The sequence below is a fragment of the Amphiura filiformis genome, chromosome 5 (assembly GCF_039555335.1).
Source record: "Amphiura filiformis chromosome 5, Afil_fr2py, whole genome shotgun sequence".
NCBI classification, from domain to species: domain Eukaryota; kingdom Metazoa; phylum Echinodermata; class Ophiuroidea; order Amphilepidida; family Amphiuridae; genus Amphiura; species Amphiura filiformis.
In genome coordinates this window covers 45,669,871-45,689,916 of record NC_092632.1, presented here as the reverse complement: position 1 = coordinate 45,689,916, position 20,046 = coordinate 45,669,871, and the positions used below count along the sequence as shown (strand labels likewise).

Below are 20,046 nucleotides of genomic sequence, written 5' to 3'. Positions count from 1 at the left end.
GTATCAAAAATCAGATTAACCTTGAGAGCAGATCTACAGTAACTCGGCTTCTTGCTTCAATATTATGGATGGAATTGGGAAGGTTGATATGCTTTATTTGCATTTTCAAAAACTTTTGATATTGTTTCTCATTTACTCATTCAGAAAATATTGTTTGCTTGTCTTGTATTGTATGCCAGATTGATAAAAAAGATGTGATTTGAAATATTTATCTACTGTGTCACATTACTTATGTTTTTAAAAAATTTATGGAGCTGAAAAAACTGTTTCAGGGTGTCAAAAATTAAATTCTGCTAGAAAAAAAAGCAGTTTTTCTTGAACTTGGTGTTCTTTTGTACTGTAAGTACTGTTTTTCTGATAAGGGTTGGTCCAGCAGGACAAGCAAACAATTTTTTGGCTTAAGTTGCAATCATTCGATTTTCATTCAAATCTTCAGTGGTTCGGTCCTATTTATCGGGCAAAAAGCAAAGGGTAATTGTTGATGGGCATAATTATGATTGGCTCCCTGCCATCTCTGGTGTCCCACAGGGATCAATTCTAGGCCCATGTGCTTTTTCTTTGTTATATATTAATTTAAATCAAAATTCTTCTCTTAACCGGGAAAGCTTTAAATGGAAGTGCTCCACAATTTACATAATGGAATCGATATTATGAATATTATTTATTACTTTTTAGGTTCAATGGCGAGTCCTCTGATTTACTTTTGGCTATTGGTGGGACGGTCCTTGTCCTTACCTGTCATTGGTGGTGTAAAATTTCATTTATAATTCTTCCATTTTTATATCCTTTATGTGCAATATCTTGTATCTTCTAAAGGTTTGATATTTACATGTGATAATGCATAATAATAAAAAAAGTGTGGAAATTTGGTTTAAAAGGAGACAATCTGGTGCCTGAACATAAACATACCCAATTGGAAGCAATATGAGACTGGAATTGATATTGGTGGTTATTACTACCATCTACATGCAATAATAGCTATTTATGATGCATTGTTTTATTTGTGATGACTAGGTCAAAGACCAACAAGAAGCAGAGAAGAAGAAGGTGACCTCCCAGGAGATTGCAGAGGCTCTACACAAACAGACTAAAGAGATAGCTGAGAAGAGGAAAGAAGTCATGGCAGACTTAGATAAAGTAGAACCAGCTGTAGCTGATGCTAAACAAGGTATAAATAATTGAGTTGATTACAAAAGGAATAATTGCATATTGTTTGTCTTTGGTCAAACAGGCTTGTTCATAATAAATTTTTTCCTCTTATTTTCCCCTTTTCGTTTTCTGTTTTTTTGTTTTTGATTTTTTGAAGAAAGTATCAAGCAAAAAAACAAAAAACTGCATACTGCATTACATTTCCAACCTCCCATTTGACCAAAGATAAACCTCCTTTTTTGCCTGGTCAAGTGTTGTAACTAGCTTAAATTAAGATATACTAGTAATATTAAATACCTAAATGATCTCGGGTTGGGATTTTGCTGCTATTTTAGAGAACAAAATGTGCAGTTATTGTAAAGCGTGATCTTTTTTGCGGTATTATTTTTTCGCGATTTGAAGTGATCGAAACATAGTTGCGGTTTCTTATATTCGGGATTGCAGACAATTACACATTAAAGCCTATGGATGGAAAATATTTTCGCAGCCAAATAAATATGCGGTTCTGTAATTAACCGCAAAAATAAAAAACCTAGTGAAAAAATTGCTGCGATACAGTACTCAATATAGCTCAACCTCTTGTCTTGTTCACAAAGGTCATTTATTTAGTGTTAGCATCTCGCACAAGCACAAATGAATTGATCATGCAAGTACTAGAGGATTTCCATACAATTTCTAGTCTGCAACTTGGACCTTTTACAAGTCTTCCTCGTCTAATGTCATTCAAATTGTTTTCACAGCTGTGAAGGGCATCAAGAAGCAGAACCTTGTAGAGATCCGATCTATGGGTAACCCTCCTGCTACGGTCAAGATGGCCCTGGAATCTGTATGTCTGATGCTGGGGGAGAACACCACCGATTGGAAGAGCATCCGTAGTGTCATCATCAAGGAAGGATTTATTAACAGCATTGTCAACTACTCTACAGAAGATATCTCGTAAGTAAAAGAAGGAAACATTGTTTATGAAAATTAGATTTTGCGCATAAGAATTTGCAGTTATGTATTACAGTTAATTAATTTGAGCATTTTTTTTATCAAAAATGTTGCCAATTTAGGGGAAAAAATGCTTCATTTCCAGATAAAGTAAACACTGGTCACCGCTATTATAAAGTTGAGAGATTAGATTTAGGGTTTAGGATTAAGGTTGGAGGTAGTGAGTGCTATTCCAAAGTTCTGAAGTATGTATCAGGTGCATATCACAAGAATGTAAGTTCTTCAGCAGTTGCAGGATATTTTGGGCAATCTCTCTTCAAGTAAGACCAGGTTTTGACAAATTTCAGACAATTTGCCTCAAACCTACCTGGTAATAATTGCCTAGTATTGTTTCAAAAGTTGCAGAAGAATGGGGCCATTTTTATTGCTTTAAATAAATCGCAGGTCAGGTATACAAAAGTGCATTGAGGATAGTAAAATGTGCATAAACTGTAATAACAGCAGGTTTGTACTCTGTTCACTTTATTAGGAGCTTTCACTCTTTACTGTGAGCTGTTTCTACATTTACTACAACAGATAATGGCAAATGGATATATTGTTTTCTTCATGTAATTTGCATATTTAATCATGTTTTTGTCATTTTCTATTCAACAGAGAAGATATCAGAGACAAGATGCTGTCCAAATACCTGAGCCGAGACGATTACACCTATGAGAAAGTCAACCGTGCTAGTTTAGCCTGTGGCCCTATGGTCAAATGGGCTATTGCACAGGTATGTCATTAGATATATGCATATGAACACTAATTGCATTTTTCATTGAGGTGGGTGGTTAATTCATAAAATCAATTGATTTTGTATTTGACAATATATTAAATTTCAATTTCATTTATAGGAACATTTTAACTCAAGTAGCCCATTTCACACGTGCCAAACAATGGTCCATAATAAGGCAAAAACAAAAATATTGTTGTGTTGCCCTCAAGTGGGAAAATGGGAAATTTGGGTCAGACGGTCGGATTTTTTTTCAGTTTTTTCAGTTTTTAAAAATCCCCTCAAATATTAAATAATGCTTCTTCAATTAGGGGACATTTGTCAATTTTGACTTCTGGATACCTGTTAGACATCAATTAAAGACTAGTCTTTTAATAAAATAATAATTTTAAGTGAAAAACATTGAGTTTTTGAACAAATCTGTAAAAATCATCATGCAAAAAAAAAAAAAAAAAAAAATGCGACCCTGATTTTTCAGGATTTAGGGTAGGACGGTTGAGGGCAACACAACATTTTTTTTGTTGGCCTAATGCATGCTCCGAAAGGGAGCACATAAACTGAATGTACTTGTCCATATTGAATGATTGGATGTTGAAAATTGACTAGCATATTGATTCTTGTTATCCACTACTATTACAGATCAGTTATGCCGATATGTTGAACAAAGTTGAGCCGCTGCGAAATGAACTGGATCGCCTCCAGCAGAAGGCTGACTCCAACAAGAAGAAGCAGGAACAAGTCAACAAACTCATCCACGACTTGGAGAGGAGTATCGCTCTGTACAAGGAGGAGTATGCACAACTTATTAGTCAAGCTCAAGCTATCAAGTCTGATGCAGAGTCTGTTGAGATCAAGGTGAGATAGAAGTGTCACTTCTGTGGCATAGATTTGAAAATGGGCTATTCCTGTTGAAATCCAATCCCCCTGTGGATGACATTATTTAATTTAATTACTTAATTCCCCACACAGTGAGTGTAAATTTCAAACAGGGTTGCCTGGATGGGTTACTCCATTTGAAATATACACCCCCTGTGTGGAAGATTAAGGTCATGTCTTCCATAGGGGGTGTGTGTTTTCAACTGAAATGGCCCAGCGTTAGTCCGTTGTTACTAATGGCAAAGTGCTAATCATACCCTGAGATCAATTTAACATAAAACCCACCTTGTTACACTTGCTGACAACTGCTGTGCTCATATTATTGTTAAATACAAACCGCATTGCATAATATAGGTCTTTTCATTATCAGCTAATGTGATGCTGCATATTTTATGGGCATGATTCAATCAGGACCAAACTACCATATTTGTACCTCACATTGTCACATACAACAAGTACGAAAGGATTGTGTGCCAGTCAACTATTTCAGACTTTGATGTCCAAGTTACATAATAAAACTGACTACAATAATAATTTATTATAGTGAAATCTCAACTGAGGTAACAAAATGTGTTAGCTAAACAGAAATATTAATATTGCTTGCCTACTTCCAAAATTGCCCAATGTTAAGAGAAAGTTTAAGATTTTCATACTTAACCTAATTATTGTTATTGTCTTGTTTCTTTGATATAGGTGAATCGTAGTACAGCATTGTTGCGCAGTCTGTCCCATGAACGTGAGCGTTGGGAAGCAGGTAGTGAAGGCTTCAAGGCTCAGATGTCTACCATCCTTGGTGACTGTTTGTTGTCGTCTGCTTTCATGTCGTATGCTGGATACTATGACCAACAGATGAGAAACCATCTGTTTGTGAGCTGGACAAGTCATCTACAACAGGCTCATATACAATACAGACATGACATTGCACTTGTGGAGGTAAGTTGCAGTATTCCAACTTCATACACACATAGGACTTACATTATCAGATAGTCTATACCATTTGTCACCCTGATGGGGCAACATTGAAGCAGCTGTTTCGCTCGCACATCTATGAGGTGTCGTTTTTAAGCTTGTGTGTGTGTACACCAGCGCTTTAAGCAAATGAAAGCGATTTGAAATGAAATGCGCACTGCCGCCACTGCCACATTAGGGTGAAAAATGGTATAACAGTTTTGAAACTTCATGAATGTTTTATAAAATGCTTCATATTTTGTACATGTCAAGTATGTTTTCAAAGTTGGAAATTTGAGACAATCTTTCCTCAACTTTTTGTAGTGTCACTTTGCTTTGAACAATAATGCTTTTGACTGTTGTTATTTTGGGCTAGGTATACATTGGCTCATGAAGAAATCACAGTTTTCACAAATTATACCTGGCCTTGAAAGGATGGAAGCGAACAAAACTGGCCAGGAAAACAATTACTTGACCAGGCAAGAGCTGGGGTTAATGGTGATAAAAACAACAAAAATGGTCAAATTTTACCAAGTAAGATGCCTGGTTTTTTGTTAGTATACCTTTTAATTTCAAGTTGCTCACAATGTAGTGTTTTGTTTTCTTATACAGTATCTGTCTAGTGCTGATGAGCGTCTACGCTGGCAAGCCAATGCCCTCCCATCAGATGATTTGTGCACAGAGAATGCCATCATGTTGAAACGATTCAACCGCTATCCACTCATCATAGACCCATCTGGTCAGGCTACAGAGTTCATCCTTAATGAATACAGAGAGAAGAAGATTACTAAGACGAGGTAAGAGAATGTCATCATGTTGAAACGCTTCAACCGCTATCCACTCATCATAGATCCATCTGGTCAGGCTACAGAGTTCATCCTTAATGAATACAGAGAGAAGAAGATCACCAAGACGAGGTAATAGGATAAAAATGGGATGGTTTTTCCAGGTGTTTCAATATCAGCATTAAGTCTCCTAAAATTCAAATTGAAAATGAATTACAAAATCAATGGACTAAGTTATGTAAATATGAATGAATGATTGATTGATTGAATAATTGAGTGACTGAGCAACTTTTATAATACTCATAAATACCTTTTTTGCAGCTTCTTGGATGATGCTTTCCGTAAGAACCTGGAGAGCTCACTGCGTTTTGGCAACCCACTGCTTGTACAGGTCAGTATCTGTAAAAAAATTTTTTTAATAATTACAAATAAATGGGAAGGAATTCTGAATTCTTTACTACTATAACTTGACCAACTATTTGTCTAGTGTCTATCCAGATTGTGCAATTTTTATGAGCAAAGAGTGAAAAACTGACTCCATTTTAAATCATGTATCCATCAGTTTCATTCAATTGTACAGATGCAATATCTCAATCAAGACTCAATATTGGTTACTGTTATTTTACAGTGCTATGAGGCCACCTCATTTTGGACTGAACAAAGGATTCATAAATGACAATGTTGCCTCTTGTCTTGAGATGGGTGTGATGAAATACAATAGGCATTTTATTTCAATGTGCTACAGTTTTCTTCATTTTCAGTTGGATACATTTTGTAGTGAAACAATTATGGATTCAAAATTTATTGGAAGTAGAAGAGGTCTTTATTGGTTTAAAATTATTATCCTATGCTTGTATATTTATATTTAATATATTTGTGTGTTGTCATTTTTATGCCTCCACCGCGAGGCATACTGTTTTTGCAATGTCCGTGCTTCCGAGCTTCCGTGCTTCCATCCGGACGCTATATCTCGGGCATGCATGGGCGGATTGACTTCAGATTTTCAGGATAGGTGGGTCATTTTTTTGGGTGAGGTTCAAGGTCATATACTGAGGTTAAAGGTCATTTGAGGTCAGGGGGCCCATTTTCCTTATTTACCTCTTTTCTCAGAGACTAGGGTGCATACGTTCCTCAAACTTGGTGGGTGGGTGGGTGCATCTTGACCCCAGGCAGAACAAGTTTGTATTGGTTAGTGGGTCAAGGTCACCTGAGGTCACCCAGGGGTCATCTGAGGTCAAATGAGCAAAAACTGTTGTATGGCCATGATACTTGGTACATACAATCAACTTTTAGAGCCAAATTTTTGGAAGGTCATTTTGGGGTCATCTGGGGTCACCCAGGGGTCATCTGAGGTCAAATTAGTAAAAAGTGTCATATGGGCATGAAACTTGGTGGGTACAGTCAACATTTAGAGCGAAATTTTTGAAGGTCATTTTGAGGTCATCCAGGGGTCATCTGAGGTCAAATTAGTAAAACTAGCATATGGGCATGAAACTTGGTGGGTACAGTCAACATTTAGAGCCAAATTTTTGGGAGGTCATATTGGGGTCATCCAGGGGTCATCTGAGGTCAAATTAGTAAAACCTGTCATACGTGCATGAAACTTGGTGGGTACAGTCAACATTTAGAGCCACATATTTGGAAGGTCATTTTGGGGTCATCCAGGGTCACCCAGAGATCATCTGAGGTCAAATTGATAAAAACTGCTTTGTATCAACTTTTGAGTGCCACATCGCTCCCTTTGGTGGAGGCATCACGGTCGACGCTGTGCGTCGAAAACCGCGACATCCGAGAACCGCGGTCCATCTAGTTGATTCAAAATTCATTGGAAACTTAAAGTAACAGAGGTCTTTATTGGCTTAAAAATTCAATATGATATTATTGTAATTCTATGTTTGTGTTTTAGGATGTTGAGAGTTATGATCCGATCTTGAACCCTGTGTTGAATCGTGAAGTACGGCGTACTGGAGGACGAGTGCTGATCAGTCTTGGTGATCAAGATATTGATCTGTCACCATCATTTATGATATTCCTTTCCACCAGGGATCCAACGGTAAGTAGTATTGATCTAATTAAGATTTTATGATCAGTTTACAAAAGTGTTTTCCAATATGACTATACATGACATGAACTTCAATTTATAATCATTATGTTGTATAAATCTTTTACCAGAATTGAAAGTGCGAAGTAGGAACCTTTTCAATATATTATCATTTTATATCTTGTATGTGAATTCAGATTGTTATTTCCAGTACCAGTTTGGTTTCTCATATGATTTATCAACAGAAGTATTTAAAATGTAGTTTTTAGTTTCAAAAAAACAAAAAACATTGCTTTATAATACTGGCACCGTACTCAACCAAATACACATTATGCATACATTCGGCTTCAGTTGTTCAACTTTTTATAATGATTTACCAATCAAACATATTTTCTGTTTTCTTTCAGACTGAGTTCTCCCCAGATATCTGTTCTCGTGTGACCTTTGTCAACTTCACTGTGACACGCAGCAGTCTGCAGAGCCAATGCTTGAACCAGGTATGTTATTAGCATTTATTACACATCAAGAGATTGTGGAATAGGCTTTTATGACAGGAGTTCATAACAATAATTAAATTTTTAGCAGATTCACTGTCGGACAAGTTTAGAACAAACTGTCTTGTCAGTTCTAAACTTGTCCGACGGCGAACCTGATAAAAACTTACTAATTGACATCAAGAGAAATTGTATAAAACAGCAATTGACTCTGCACGAACCAGTTAACTGAGAGTACATGGTTAATAAGTAAAAAAGTACATGTAATGCTTCAGGTGATGTTATAGAGCATGGTATAGCAGTTGTTATGCCTAAAACAAAATGAGGAATAGCAGATTAATTGGACAGTTGCAGGAAATTGAGGGTGTACAACATTATACGGTGTCTCTGACATGAAGTATTAATTCTTTAATAAGAAGATTATGATGTAACTTTTAAAATGTGAGCAGTCTTCCAATTTGTATCATTTTAACTTGCCCAGATATATAACTCCGTCACATGTTTACTCACAGGTGTTGAAAGCAGAACGACCAGATGTTGATGAGAAGAGGTCCGATCTTCTCAAATTACAAGGTGAATTCCATCTGCGTCTACGTCAACTGGAGAAATCATTGCTGCAAGCGCTCAATGATACCAAGGGAAAGATTCTGGATGATGACAGGTAAGGAGATGGCTTTCATTCGCTTGTAAATCAAATTGGGCTATTCCATTTAAAATCCACACTACCCCTGTGGAAGATTTAGCTAAAGTGTTCCACAGAGGGAGTATAAGTTTTGAATAGAATAGACAATTGGGTAAGATAAAGGTAAAGCCATAATACAAGAGGAGTATGTGTTTCAAAATGATTAACCTTAACTAATTACATTTGTTAAACATACCCCCCCTGTGGAAGATATTTCCTACATCTTGCACCGGGGGAGTGTATATTACAACATGAATATCCCATTGCCATTGATGAGGTGATGCAAATTGGGTTTCTTGGGAGAACTGTAATTAATTATATTCTCTTCAACAGCATCATCTCCACACTAGAGACTTTGAAGAAGGAAGCAGCAGAAGTGACACGTAAAGTGGAAGAGACTGATGTGATCATGGCCGAAGTAGAGACGACATCTCAACAGTACAGTGCCCTTGCTCAGTCATGCAGCAGTATCTACTTCACTATGGAGGCTCTCAACTTGGTAGGTTGATGTGTGATATAAGATGTTATTAAATCATGGTCCAGGGTTAAGTTCATGCTATCAAAATCTGAAGGTCCTTATTCCTCTCTCACAGCTTTGCAATTACCAGAATATATTAAGTATAAAATCACACTCCACTTCCTCTTTCAAATATTCCATATATTCCTGAAGATTTCATTAAAACCTCCCTTCCCTCCATATTCCCCAATACGCAAACTGAAGTGCAATCTTTATTGATGTCAGTTACTGTTCATTTTTCCTCAAAAACAGATGAAAGCAAAGGGTTAGTGACTTTGCTATAATCAGAAACATTGAAAATGATTTTCTTAGAAGAAATTATCTCATTTCAAGGCCATACTGAAGTGATGCACAGTTGCTCCAAAGTGCCCATCATTTTGAAAAGTTATGTATTAATGGCGATTAGATCTGATCATACTCCCATTCCCATTACCCAGCTCAGATCAGTACAGTACATATTGATCTAGGCAGGAAAAAAAGATTTTTCAACAGGTTAACTGGATATGTTTCATTAATTGCTGTCAAAGTTTATCAGATTTGGATACTAATAACCTCTCTCCATCTCCTTGGTCTATACAGGTGCACTTCTTGTACCAGTATTCCCTCCAATTCTTCCTGGAGATCTTCAACTCTGTGTTATATGAGAATGCCCACACCAAGGGAGTTACAGAGCACTCATCTCGTCTCTCCATCGTCACCAAGGATCTGTTCCAGGTCTCCTTCAATCGTGTTGCCAGGGGTATGCTGCATCAAGATCGTATCATGTTTGCCATACTACTCTGTAGGATTCATCTGAGAGGTGTGTCAAGGTAAGAGACCCAACAAAAATCACCAGTGGTGGGAGTCAGTGACAGCGAGTGATGGGAATGTCCAGCCACAATCATCCTTTCACCTCTCACACCAAAGTACCTTTTTAATACTCAATAGCCTATTCTTTTGGCACCCAATGACACCCCACCCCACCCATCATATATTTTTGTGGAATACATTTGTCAGATGTCCTCAAACAATGCCCGGGGATCCATTTCACTCAAATTTACGAAGCTTCATAAGTCTCGAAATCATTTGTAACTTACGACAAGTCATAAGTGCCATTTCACTAAACTTAATTACGAACGGTACCCTTCGTAAGTAATAGGGGTTTACAACAGGGTCCCTTCGCAAAGTTACGTTTAGTATTGGGTTTTCCTAACTTTACGAACAGTTGAGTTACGAAGGGTTAAAAGTTTCGTGAAATGGACCCCTTGTTTCTTTCTCAGAATTTCACATTGTCCAAATTTACATCAAGTTTAAGCAATCAACAGACTGCATTTCACTATATTAATTTAAAAATGTCCATAATTTCACATATTTGCACTTTACACACCCCACACACCATTTGTATATTCCTCAGATGAATTCTCCTCCTACTCTCCAATTAAAAACTTCTTACTTATTCAATGACCTGCAGCTTCAAATTGCTGTCCATACACCCTTATCACTTCCATCCTATAACTTGTTAATTGCATTGCTTTGTCTATGATCTTTCCCCTCAGTGAGCCGGACTATGACCGTGAGTTCACACATTTCTTGCGTGGAGCAGAGCAGACCATTAAGACTACAGAACTCCCTAAATATGAGGGATTGAACACCCAGCAGGTGGAATCCATGCTACGATTGGAACAACTGCCATCCTTTGAAGGATTGGTTAGATTTGTGGACTCCTATGATGTAAGTCTTCATCAATAAATAATAGTGCTTTTATAAGTCTTATATGATGTGGTTGTATATATTTCTGTTTCTGTTGTTGGCCCTTGTGACTATGTCCTATTAGTTTCATCCTTCAATTGTCTTGTTTCTCTCTGACTCTCTTGCTATCTGTATCTTTGTCTCTTGTTCTGTCTTTGTGTCTCTCCCTGTTCTGTGTCTCTTTATTTCTCGCTGTCTTTCTCTCACTTCTGTCTAAATTTGAAACTCTCCCCTTTCTCTCTCAGCTCTGTTAATTTGAAGTTACTTCTTTTTTGCTGCATATCATGTAGTTGAAGTGATCCCTATAAAATCTGCTCCTTATAAAACCTTTGTGATTTGCTGTATATATTGTTGAAGAGCTGATAGTTGCATAAAGCTTTCATGTTTTACCTTTTCTTGAAACTTATTGTATATAATGCAGTGATGTTGAGAGCTAGCTAAAACAAATTTAGCATTTTTCATTTGAAGACTCTTCTTGCTTGATCTGCATAATCTTGTGAAGCAATGCTTCTTGTTTGAACTTTTTCTTTTGCCATTTAGTATTTTATATTTATATAAAATCATGATTTTGTTTGATAATATTTGTTATTATTATATTTTCCATTTATTAGTTTATGATATTTTTTTATCTAAATCAAATTGTACATAGTGATGCAAGAAAATTGCAAAACTGTATACACTCTTATTTTTGTGAGTGTACTATTGCGCAAAAGGGCACAGAAACACTTCGATAACAAGATGAGAAAAATATATTATATAATAGAGTTCTGTTAAACTTCAGATAAATTTGGCAAAAACTTCTTAACTTTTTCAAAACATAATCACAAACAATTTTATACATAAATATAACGGCGTATACAGTAACTGCTCTCAAGTGTTGATTTGATGTGAATTCCATGACCATTTATTGTATGCCTTTGTTTTCTTTGCATGGTTGTTATTTGCTCTGTTGTATATACAGTCTGTAAGTAGTCCCTGCTGTCAGTTCACCCTACAGCTACCTTTCTTTACTCTCATCATTATAACACATCATTGATTAACTCATCATGTAGTCCAACATCACTTATCTGGTCATGACAAAACAAAGCACTCCAATGCTTAGAAAAAAAGTGGTCAGAAATTCTGGTTTTTGTGTAATTCTACATCAATTTGTCGGTCACATCACATACTGTTCTTTATGAAAACAAACAACAAAAGTGTTTCACATAAAGAGCTATACAATACTGGTTCTAGATTTAGCCTCAAACTTACTTGTTGCTCAATTTTTCTCAAAGGGTATTTTTATGAAGAAGATACTTGCAAGTTTTAATTTTGGTGAATTCTACATGCGAATCTTTTGAGTAACATAGTGTAACATGGTATTAAAGTTATAGCTCTATATGTGAAATGATTATAGCTCTGTATGTGATGTGATGTGACCAACAAATTGATTGTTCAACCTATTCAAATTGAGGTAACAGAATAATACAGAATGAGAGATGGTAACAGTTGATTGCACCAGACAACAAAAAATGACCACAGGGGCTTCAGAGCACGTCAAAAAGAAGAAGCTGTTAAAAAAGTTGTTTCCATAAAGGTTATCATCCAGATAACTGAGAAATGATTAAATGAGACCAGATATATGAGGTTGGACTTCAACCAGAAACATGAAGTATTCTATGCATGTAGTATTGAAAATGAATTTCTGCACAAGAGCCTATTATGGCTATTTTCATTACTGTGCTATGCAAAATGTTTTCTTGTGTAGTATAAAAGATACCATTGGGATCAAATGCATTTCTAGAATAATACAAGAATGGAATACTTCTCAGTTAACATTAACATGATGAATAACAGTATTGAGTCACTGAGTGGATCTGTTCCAGTCCAGCTTTTGTATAGCTCAAACTCCAATTCTCTTGCAGCCTACTACTAAGACTAATACTGTTATCAATATATCAGTTTTCTATCAAGGCTAATAATACTGTTATCAATATGTCAGTTTCACATTTATTTTTGGCAATCATGAATGTGTTATCTGAACACTTGTTTGACTATCAGTTGAGGTGGACGATGTTGCCCTTCCCATTCCAAGTGAATATTAGCGACAGTGATTTTGTATCAATGGAGATGGAACTCTTGTAGAACAATTCATGATTGTGGAAAATAAGTGAGAACTAACATGCTAATAATAAGTGAAAACTAACATGCTAATAGAGTCACAAAGCAATACTTGCTTGGTGATTTTAATAGCTCATCCATAGTTATCATCATAAATATTGTAAATCAAAAGTAGTAATCAAATTTACTTAAACCAGCCTATGTGTCATTGGAAAGTATTTAATGAGAACTTAACAGTAAACAATGGCAGCACCAAGACTTTTTGGGGGATGTGAAATCTGCAGGGCAAAAATCTAAACAATTTGCTTTTTTTTATCTCTGATTTTTGTTTCTGACGAGGGAAAACCAGCGGGAAGCTCAAGCCCCCATGCTCTTATGATGCTACAACTGGCAGTAAAGAGTACAAGGAAGAAGCAGATGTTACAACCACTTGTGCATTACTTCAGTAGCTCCCATGAATCCAAAAATATTAAGTGTACAGGGGGCGTATCTTTACCAACAATTGGCCCCAGGGCAGTGTGCTCCCATAAGCCCTGTCATAAAGATTGTAGCTGATATAAGATTTGGGTCCTTGAAATTGGTAGATTGAACTTTCCGAAAGATGACACATTGGACTATGTTTGCAGTGCTCGTAAAGTCTGTAAACCACCAGTACTGCAAAAGTGTGACTTTTTAAAATAAAATCATGCACTTCAAAGTGACATGATTTTAGTTTTAAATTTGTCATATTCATTTAACATTCATCTCATTGTATTGCTATTAACCACTAACCATTAGTATGTTGCTTGTGGCATGATGTATGCATATTAATCATATATATATATTAACTAACTGTCATATAATAGCAACAAGAAATGTTTGGAGAAATCAGCAAGGCGGTTAGTAATAATGCTACCATTATAGATCATTCTAGATGCATGCTTGCTTCATTATTTCCTTACTGGGATAACAGGTGATGACAGTGAAGTCTTAAAAGCAATGTGGAGAGAATATCATCCCTCTTATAATGAAAGACAAAGATAAAAAGACTAGTTTGCGTCTGACGTCACTGTCAATCAAATTCTATACGATCCTTGATTGGTTAATAGCGCTTACAAGGAAGGTCGATTTATCTGGTGCTGATCGGAGAAAAGGAATAGCAGTAAATGGCGAAAAATTACATACTTTTACAAGGCAAAAAGCAACTTTCCTAGGCATTGTTGACATGGTGCCTTTGCGGAAGAAAGTTTCCTACTATTAAGACCCAACTTTTGAGATAGTTTGTATGTTTGAAGGTGCAAAATGAACAATAAGGCGCCCGGTTTTACCGCCGTGTTCAGCAACTCATATCATCACGATACTTGTAAACAAACCGTGCTTGAGTTTGATTGACATATATGATGTCAGACGCAAACTAGTCTTTCATTATAATATTAGTCCATGTACAAGGCTACTTATTTTCCATCTGCTGCTCATGTCAGATAACCACAAAAACTTGAGTAACAGCGTGTATCAATATTTTCTATTCATTTATTATTATGGGTCAAAATTGCTACATTTCATCCAGTTCATCCTTAGAGATTGTCCAAAGTGAAAACAAAGAACACAACATAATATCAGAGGTCTGTAATTGGACCATTCCCAAAAAGAATGTGCCTTTAGGAAGATATTTTATGAAATGAAGTAAAAGAGGTATCTCCACATTGCATTCACTGTCTTTGTATCTTGACCATTTCTGTTAAGGTTAAAGGTTAAAATGCTATAAAAGGGTAAGGTGTTGGGATGTCTATCTTTGAAATCAACTGCTTTGGCTAAATTTTAGAAAAATGGTTACACAGAAACTATTATATTTATATATTTAAATCACATTTACCTGTTTTATTTGTACACTGTCTTGGTTTGGGGTTCTGTACTTGTAGATAAGAGAAATATTTTGTTTGATTAGTATTAAAACTTTCTTTAGAAGTACTTGGTTTGAGGTATTAAACATTTCAATAATTTTACTAATAATAAACACACATTTTGATAGTGTTTTATGTAAGGAAACTGGTCTGGAGTGTTTTACGCTCTGGGTCAGTTGCCATTAGTTTAGCCTCTTCCCATTTCCCTGTCCCATCATATTTGGTTGGCATTCCTTTAATTTAGTAGCCTCTGAGCATCTTTGTAATAAGTAAATTAAAAAATACTGAAGTGCATGTGATTCTGTGGTAATGGTTGCATGAAGCTTAAGTTTATTAGGGTTATTGTATAGGGAATGGCTCTTAAAATTGAATATAATGTAACACTACGTGAGTAACATGAGGCTCATATCGGTAATTTGCTTTTAATTTGTAGGCACAAAATAGCATGTCACAGGATTATGTGTGACACGATCTGGTCCATGGAGGCCAAAGGAGGCATTTTTGAAAATTTGAGTTACTACAATTATTACCTTATAATACCAACATTAGGCTATCATATATTGAAAGTATACTTGGTTCTAAAGTTTTGTGATGTCTATTCTCTTATGTATTTTATTATTTTTTTACTCCATGTTTTTACCTTTATCTCAATTTCACATTTGCCGTCTTTGGCCTCCATGGACCAGATCATGTCACATGTGGTCAATTTAAAAAGAAAGAGTAAATATAAAAATGCAATACCCATTCTATTAGACCCATTATTTTAATAAGAAGCCAATTATGTTCTTGAATGTGTGGAGCTATTGATTTCTTATTGAGAAGTATTTTGTGTGTTTTTGGAAAATGGAATTGGAAATCACTTAACCTTTGGTTTATTTTATCAAAATCAACTTTATTTTATTTTATTTTTATCTAAATTGTGACCTCTTCTGACTTGTACTTATGTTGGGTCCCAAATGTCTACAATGATCTTAGACTTATAGTCTTCCTTTGCTTATTGATTCTGTAGGGATTTGTTGAATGGATGAACTCGGTGTACCCAGAAACCAATGTACCTATCTGCTGGAAGGAAATCACTCCACTTAGTAAGTATCACACAATTCTATACACGGTCAATTTGGTTTTATTTCCATCAATCTTTTAATTTGGGCAAAAATTGCACAAATTTAAAGATACAAATAAATACATTGTAATAGAAATACATTATGCATGCAGTAAATTTCCATGCAACTTGTGCACTTTGGAAAGAAATTGTAAGTCATAGAATAATTGATATATTAATTTTTCTTTAAATCAACTTTTCTGTATATTTTCCCGTTGGGAAGAAACAATTTGCACAATTTTAACAATTTCTTTAATATCATATCTATATCTTTGCTGATTCATAAGCTTGGTTCTGGTGGCTGTCATACATATTTTGTGTCTGGAACTTTTAACTATGATGTATTTTGATCATGCCATAGTGCTTTTAGCATTGCGGCAGATGTTTTGCATGTGTATCTATTCAGCATATTATATGTCCACATGAATATGACAGCACTTTGAGTGAACACTCATAATTTGAAACTCTGCAATTAAATTTGCTCTGATGTTACTTAAAGGAGGATTTTGTGATCCTGGCATACTCTTTTTATTACATTTTTCAGTAGATATCCACAAAAAAAGCTTATTCTCAAAATTTCAAGTTAATTCCGATTTTGCGTTTGCGAGTTATGCATGATTTAGTGCATTACACTGCTCCATAGGCCACTGTTGGAATTTCATTCTGGTATACCAGAACGAAATTCAAATTTGGCGATATTTTTGCTAAACGAATTAATCTGCAAAAATTTTTGGTACATAAACATTATGTAGCCAGAGGTATCCATTGGTTGAAAATCTCAACTTTTTTGAGAAAAGTGGGGGGATGAGGCTGTGGATCACGAAATGCCCTTTTAAATATATTTGAAAAAAAAATGCTATAGTGTGTGATTGATTAGTAAATCATGTGATATATTCACACAGTTACACCTAGTTCAGTTCAAAATTGGTGGGCCTTATAGCATCACAGATTAATATTAATATATTTCATTTTGAGAAATGTCTTGCAAAATGTCGCCAGTAGCATCACAAATTATTAATTCACGTCCTATACTTAATCTACTTTCTTTGATACAAAAAATATACCCCAGACAGGCCAACTATATCACTCTGAACGTGGATCTACTTTACGGCGTAGTGGTAAAAGCCTAATAATTTCACCCAATTACGAGATGGTCAAAGTAGAGTCTGCCAAAACACTGACATTTCTCTTTTCTTTCTTTCTTTCTCCATATTAGGTCCTATTGGTCAAGCTATCCACAAGCTGTTGGTCATCCAGACATTCCGACCAGACAGACTGCTAGCAGCAAGTCACATATTTGTCAACTCCATCTTTGGAGAGCAATTCCTACATACTGCTGAACAAGAAATGAACCTAGCAGATATCATTGAGAATGAGGTAGGAATTATTTGAATTGGTTTGTTGGGAATTTGAAGACATGTTCTCAGTAGTTAATTCAGCAGCAGTAATGCCAACACCTTGATTTAGGCACAGAATTGGTGTTCTTGACGATTACTTACCACACATGAGAAAATCATGCCCCTGACTTGCCTAACACTTTTGCAAGTTTAAGGTTGCGGCAGTAATTTTGATGTATTTTCCTTTTATTTAACCAAATTCTAAAGTCTCTAAAGTTCCAAATTGCAATATCAATAGGTTTTGTGTTCATTTATTGATCGGTCAGTAAGTACTGGAAGTTTTATTATTCAAGAGCTCTTCAGCCCAATTGGGTGGTTTATGTTCTAAAATGGGGTAACACTGCCCAAATATCCGGTGCTAGGTGCGTTTTTGTAGTTGCCAAAAATTGGGCTACTTTGAGAGTCATTCACTGCAGCCTGGTGATTTAGTTCACTACTTCTTAGTACTGAAAAGTATTGGCAACACTGCTCAGCATTTCTAAGTTTGGATTTATTTGAAATCATTCAGCATGCTGCCCTGGTACAGATGTCAGTTGAAACAAACAAATTTCATATTTTGGAGAGAAATAAACTGCATTACTTACTGGTCTCCCATTGGGCTATTCCATTTGATTTTCTTACACCTCTTATGGAAGACATGACCTTAATCTCCTTGGGGTGTAGCATAGACTAAATAGATACAGACCATGCACCAACAGGCAAAGTCCCTGTGATTTGTGTGCTGAGAATTCTTGCATATGTTCCGATAGGGCTGATCATTCGATGGTGTATCTAACAGATTTGACAGTGTTGCATGCCTTTGTGTCTACGTGGTAGAGCGTTGTGTGTCTGCATAAATGCAAAAGTAAAAATATGCGGAATGTGAGTAGCAGTTTCGCATGTTTCACTCCTTGAAACGATTGGCCTTCACTCCCTGTGTGGAATATAATAAGGTCATGTCTTCCATAGGGGTGTATGAATTTCAACTGGAATACACCATTGTAAACAAAGCAAAACTTGATTCAGAGACTCAGAAATGAGAGACTAATGACTCTTATCATGATTGGATGTGCTTACTTTCCTCCATTACAGATGAGGAGTGCCACACCAGTATTGATGTGTTCAGTGACTGGTTATGATGCTAGTGGACGTGTAGATGACATGGCAACTGAACTCAACAAAGGAATTGCATCTATTGCTATTGGATCTGCTGAAGGTTTCAGTCAGGCTGAGAAAGCCATTAACTCAGCTGCCAAATCAGGACGGTAAGGAATTATATTCCTACTCATATTTTGGTGTAGATTATTCATCGAGTTGATAAATCAAAAGTACAGAAATCAAATCAAATCAAAAATACTGGAACTTACGTTTCATTGACACAGCGTTTCGTCCGAAACCATCGGACATCATCAGGTGACTGATTAGATCGATTGGTCACGTGAAAGACGGTGATCAATTCCGTTCAGTGCCTGGTCCCACGCATGCCCGAGTTGAAAGTGTAGTCCTCCTGTCCTGTTCAGCGACAGGCTTTCACATGACCAATCAACCTAATCAGTCACCTGATGATGTCCGATGGTTTCAGACGAAACATTGTGTCAATGAAACATAAGTTCCAGTGTTTGATTTAATTTCTGTACTTTTTTATATTCCTACTCCTTATTCATGTGTAGGGTATATGCTGTACATATACCATGGGAACCCATATAATTCTATATTTGATCAGGACAACAAGAAAATTTGAATTCATCAGTGAATGGCACTTGCTGCAGTTTGACTAGCGTATCTAATTACTGACCTGGCTGGCAAGTGTCAAAAAGGTTTTTTGAAAAAAGTACAGCCCATAGCAGATGGGGCAGATAAAGATGGTACAAAATAGAAACAATGAAATGGTAGATAAGATCAGTAAGGATACATGAAGCCTAACATATTGTGTTATTTATGTTTTCTAGATGGGTGATGCTGAAGAATGTACATCTTGCTCCTCAGTGGCTGATGCAATTAGAGAAGAAGATCCACAGCTTGTCTCCTCATCCTAACTTCAGACTCTTCCTTACCATGGAAATTAACCCCAAGGTAAGTGTGAAATAAATTCTAGCTTTTGGATATTTTAGCTCAAATTTATCCCCTTCCCCTTCCTTTTCTGAAATTCTGATATTTAAAATTACATGTTCAAAAATTTAGTTTGAGTTCCGGCAACTTGAACTTTAAATAATGGATTGAGGAAGTGCAATGAGCTTTTCCATTTAAAATCCACACTACCTCTGTGGAAGATTTAGCTAAAGTCTTCCACAGAGGGAGTATGAGTTATGAATAGACTAGACAATTGGGTAACTTCCGTTTGAAATACTCACTCCAGTTGTGGAAGATATAGGTAATGCCATAATACAGAGGGAGTATCGGCTTCAAAATGATTACTCTGACCAATTACATTTGAAAAACATACTCCCTCTGTGGAAGATATTTCCAAAATCTTCCACAGGGGTAGTGTGGATTTCAATTGGCATGCCCCAATTACTAGTAGCATATGTCATTTGTTACCAGGTTCAAAGAGAACAAATTGTCCATTCAATGGTGGTCATGTTTTCCCTATACTTACTTCCAAATACTATTATTGATCTTCAGGTGATATAAGCCATCAATAACCCTTTCCTCTCCTCTCCCCT

General features: G+C 36.1%; 1 protein-coding gene across 1 annotated transcript in view; it reads left to right on the top strand.

Annotated features, from left to right (window-relative positions):
• The window catches only part of LOC140153223 (cytoplasmic dynein 1 heavy chain 1-like), a 106,910-nt gene that overhangs the window by 73,251 nt on the left and 13,613 nt on the right, over nt 1-20,046 (top strand). The window contains 18 exon segments of the mRNA XM_072175909.1: nt 1,015-1,168; nt 1,890-2,085; nt 2,737-2,854; nt 3,494-3,709; nt 4,424-4,663; nt 5,291-5,475; nt 5,785-5,854; nt 7,370-7,516; nt 7,912-8,001; nt 8,511-8,659; nt 9,014-9,179; nt 9,777-10,006; nt 10,733-10,907; nt 13,871-13,903; nt 15,915-15,990; nt 17,224-17,384; nt 18,476-18,648; nt 19,333-19,456. Of these exon segments, the coding sequence (XP_072032010.1) occupies nt 1,015-1,168; nt 1,890-2,085; nt 2,737-2,854; nt 3,494-3,709; nt 4,424-4,663; nt 5,291-5,475; nt 5,785-5,854; nt 7,370-7,516; nt 7,912-8,001; nt 8,511-8,659; nt 9,014-9,179; nt 9,777-10,006; nt 10,733-10,907; nt 13,871-13,903; nt 15,915-15,990; nt 17,224-17,384; nt 18,476-18,648; nt 19,333-19,456 (2,703 nt within the window).